The 3,559-nt window shown below is 43.0% G+C and overlaps 1 protein-coding gene across 1 annotated transcript in view; it reads left to right on the top strand.

The window, feature by feature from the left end:
* Positions 1-3,559, top strand: part of OSMR (oncostatin M receptor) — a 77,176-nt gene that overhangs the window by 62,665 nt on the left and 10,952 nt on the right. The window contains exons 11-12 of the mRNA XM_042782399.1: positions 1,642-1,821; positions 3,278-3,382. Coding sequence (XP_042638333.1) covers positions 1,642-1,821; positions 3,278-3,382 — 285 coding nt within the window. The remainder of the gene's footprint in view (positions 1-1,641; positions 1,822-3,277; positions 3,383-3,559) is intronic.

The raw sequence follows: 3,559 nt of genomic DNA on the forward strand, positions 1-3,559 counted from the left end.
TCCTTCCGAGGAGTGGCTGGTGGGTTTGAACTGCCAGCCTTCTGGTTAGCAGTCAAGTGCCTTAGGCACTATGCTACCAGAGCTCCTAGGATGAGCATAAGAGGAAACAAATGGGCATTGTACTCACCCTGGGGGAGTTGGTAGAATGCCTCTCATGGGGCCCAGTCCAAAGCAATACTGCTGAGTGCTGTTATTTGCTTTGGGCTTACTTAATGCTGCCACCAGTGGTTATTTCCTCACAGTGCAGGAGGCCAGAGGTCCAAATTCAGAGTGTGGCTCTGAGAGAAGGTCCTTTGTTGCCTGTTTTGGCTTTTGGATGCTGGGCCTTACTGGTTTCCCTGGGCTTGTAGCTGCGTCTGTTTTGTGTGTCTCTCTTCCCCTTGTGAGTGTGTTTGTGCCACTTCTACTTTTTATATAACTCAGAAGTGATTGGTTTAGATCTCACACTACTCTGATATGACCTCATTAATATAACAAAAGAAAAGTCTGTTTCCAAACAGGATCACGTCAATAGATAAAGGGGCATACATAGGCAATACATAATTTGAGGGGACACAGTTCAATCAGGAAAAAAGGCATCTTCCCTTTCAGTGGGAAGATGAATTTCCTTATAGTTTGAGAGAGGAATTGATGGTGCCTACTACTGGGCCCAAGATAAAGGTGTGGGAACTGTTTTCACCCAGAGGGTGGTAAAGGGCCCTATAGGGCATCACCCTTGGAGAATGAGAAGGCCCATCCTTGCATAAGCAGATTTTGTATATACCTGAATTTCCACACACACACACACACACACCCCTTTTTTTTTGTCACCACCTCAATTCCTACATCTAACATCACTGGGGCAATACGTAGTTCAGGGGCAGCCAGCATTATTGTGGGGGATATCAAGGTACATTATTCATTCATTCAACATGAAATTGTTTTTTTTGTTTTGTTTTGTTTTTTAAAGCAGACTGAGCATCAGACACAGTTCTAGGCCAGGGGTCAGCAAACTTTTTCAGTAAAAGGGTGAATATTTTAGACTTTGTGAGTCCTATGGTCTCTTTAGTATATTTTGTATTCTTTCTTGTCTTTTTTTTTTTCTTTTTTAACAATCCTTTAAAAATGTAAAAACTATTCTTAGCTTAACCTGGTAAACCAATTGCCATCATGTTAATTCTGACTCTTGGTGACCCCATTGTTTCCGAGTAGAACCGTGTGCCGTAGAATTTTCAAGGCTGTGACATGTCGGAGACAGATTGTCAGGGCTTTCCTCTGGGGCATCTCTGGGTGAGCTCAGATCACCCACTTTTTGGTTAGTAGCCAAGAACTTAATAGTGCCACTCGGGGATTCCTCTTATAAAAACAAGCCCCAGAGGCTGGATTTGTCCCATAGCCTGTAGAATGCTGACTCTGTTGTAGGTGCTAATGCCTGATTGGGTCACAGAAGGTCAAGATAAGGGACATCTGAAGGTCAAGTGTGAATATATGCTAGGAAGTGAGAGCCGTGACACACACACCCCCACACACACACACACATCACCACCCAAGAATCCCCTGTAACCTGTTAAATACACTGCACATTCATGTTAATAGTTTTCTTTAGGCTCTTTTTAAAATTTACAGTTAATTAAAACTAAAGCATGGCTCTGTTTTATACAGAAGAGATTAAAGAAGAAAGAGTTGAAGGCAGAGAAGATGGGTTCTCTCTGTCTTGGAAGCCTCAATCTGGAGATGCTGTAGGCTATGTTGTGGAGTGGTGTGACCATCCCCAGGACCCGCTCTGTGGTCTCCAGTGGAAAAAACTAGGCCCGAACACCACAAGTACCGTCGTCAGCTCAGGTACGGAAAATTTTCCACATTGCCATCTTGCTTTGTCCTATTGGCAGTACATTCAACTAGGATTTCTGAACTACCACACAGATACTTTGAGCTTAGCTAATAGTTTTGAAATTACAAATCCAGCATAGGTGGTAGGAGTTCAGATTTTATAATGCTATGTTCTAAGATTTGACATTTAAATCTGGACCTGAGGCAGGGACTGGTTTCCCATGGCTTTCTTAGTGTATGTTTTCCTCTAAGTCAGTGGCCTCAAATGAACAGCAGAGGGCTGATACCTAACAGTTGCCCAGAGACCTGTGAGAAAAACAGAGGGGTGGATGGATTTAGTAGGTGTTTGGGATGTAGAATAGATAAGAGCCGTCATTAATTCCTTCAATTTTAATAAAACATTAGAACTTGAGCTCTTATCTCCCACACTGGATTTGCCATTTGAAGATTGCTAGTTTAGCAAAAGAGTCAGTCTCTAGGTGATGCGAATGGTTAACATGCTTGGCTGCTAACTGAAAGGTTGGAAGTTTGAATCCAGCCACAAGCTGCTCAGAAGAAAGGTCTGATGATCTGCAAAGAGTAAACCTGCAAACCTTGTGGAGCACAGTTCTACTCTGACACACATGAGGTCACTGTGGATTGGAATCCACTCAATAGCAACTGGGATCTCTGGTGGCATAGTGCCTAAGGCACTTGACTGCTAACCAGAAGGCTGGTGGTTCAAACCCACCAGCCACTCCTTGGAAGGCAGGTTGGGAAATCTACTTCCATAGTGATACCATCTTGGAAACCCAAGGAGGGGTCGCTATGACTCGGATCCGGCTCAGTGGCAGTGAGTTTCACTAGCCACTGGAGTATAGCAAAGTCAAAGGAGCCCAGGTTTGTGGTTTGAGAGAGGAATTGATGGTGCTGACTACTGGGCCCAAGATAAAGGTGTGGGAATTGTTTTCATGCAAAAGGTGGTAAAGGGCCCTATAGGGCATCACCCTTGAAGAATGAAGAGGCAAAGTCTTGTTGGGACCGCTGATGAGTGCTGTTCTGGTGGAATTATGGGTGCTGTGGGCAGATTGCATAAGTACAGGTGTAGGGGGAAAGTGAGGGAGCAGAAACAAAGCTTTCAAAGATGTGGCTTTGAATGAGGAGAAAAGGCAGGTGATTGGAAGGGGATTTAAAATGACTGCATGTGTCTGGTCTAATTCTGTACCCAGTTTCATGCACACAGATAAGGGCATGTTTGAGAGAGAATTCTTGCTCAAGAGGAGGTTGTGGAGGCTTGGGGTGGAGATGGTGGTGTGAGGTGTTTGCAACACGAAGGACTCCAGGCCTAATGGAAGAAAGATACTGCCCGAGAAGTGCAAAAGTCCTGAGCATGAAATTATGCAACAAACACAAATTCATTTTCCGTTCTTTTCAGAAATAGAGACTGTCATTCTGAGATACTGAAAATCAGCTGACTTTTCTTTTCTAGATTCTTTCAGACCAGGGGTCAGATACAGCTTCAGAATTTATGAATTATCTTCAAATTTGACTGCTTCTTTATTAGGGAAAAAAACAGGCTACTCCCAAGAACTGGGTAAGTTGAAAGCATTGAATGTGCCCTGTGTGCAGAACAATCTATAAACTTTTAGCTTTGGGTTTTGGACAATTTCAACACTTTACGTAGTTGTCAGTTTTCCATTTATTCTGGTAACTGTTTATTATTATTATTATTATTATTTTGTTTCAATCATGCAAATGTAAAACATTTTCA

This window comes from Orycteropus afer, unplaced genomic scaffold, assembly GCF_000298275.1.
Source record: "Orycteropus afer afer isolate SDZICR_OR568_19922 unplaced genomic scaffold, OryAfe1.0 scaffold00300, whole genome shotgun sequence".
Lineage (NCBI taxonomy): Eukaryota > Metazoa > Chordata > Mammalia > Tubulidentata > Orycteropodidae > Orycteropus > Orycteropus afer.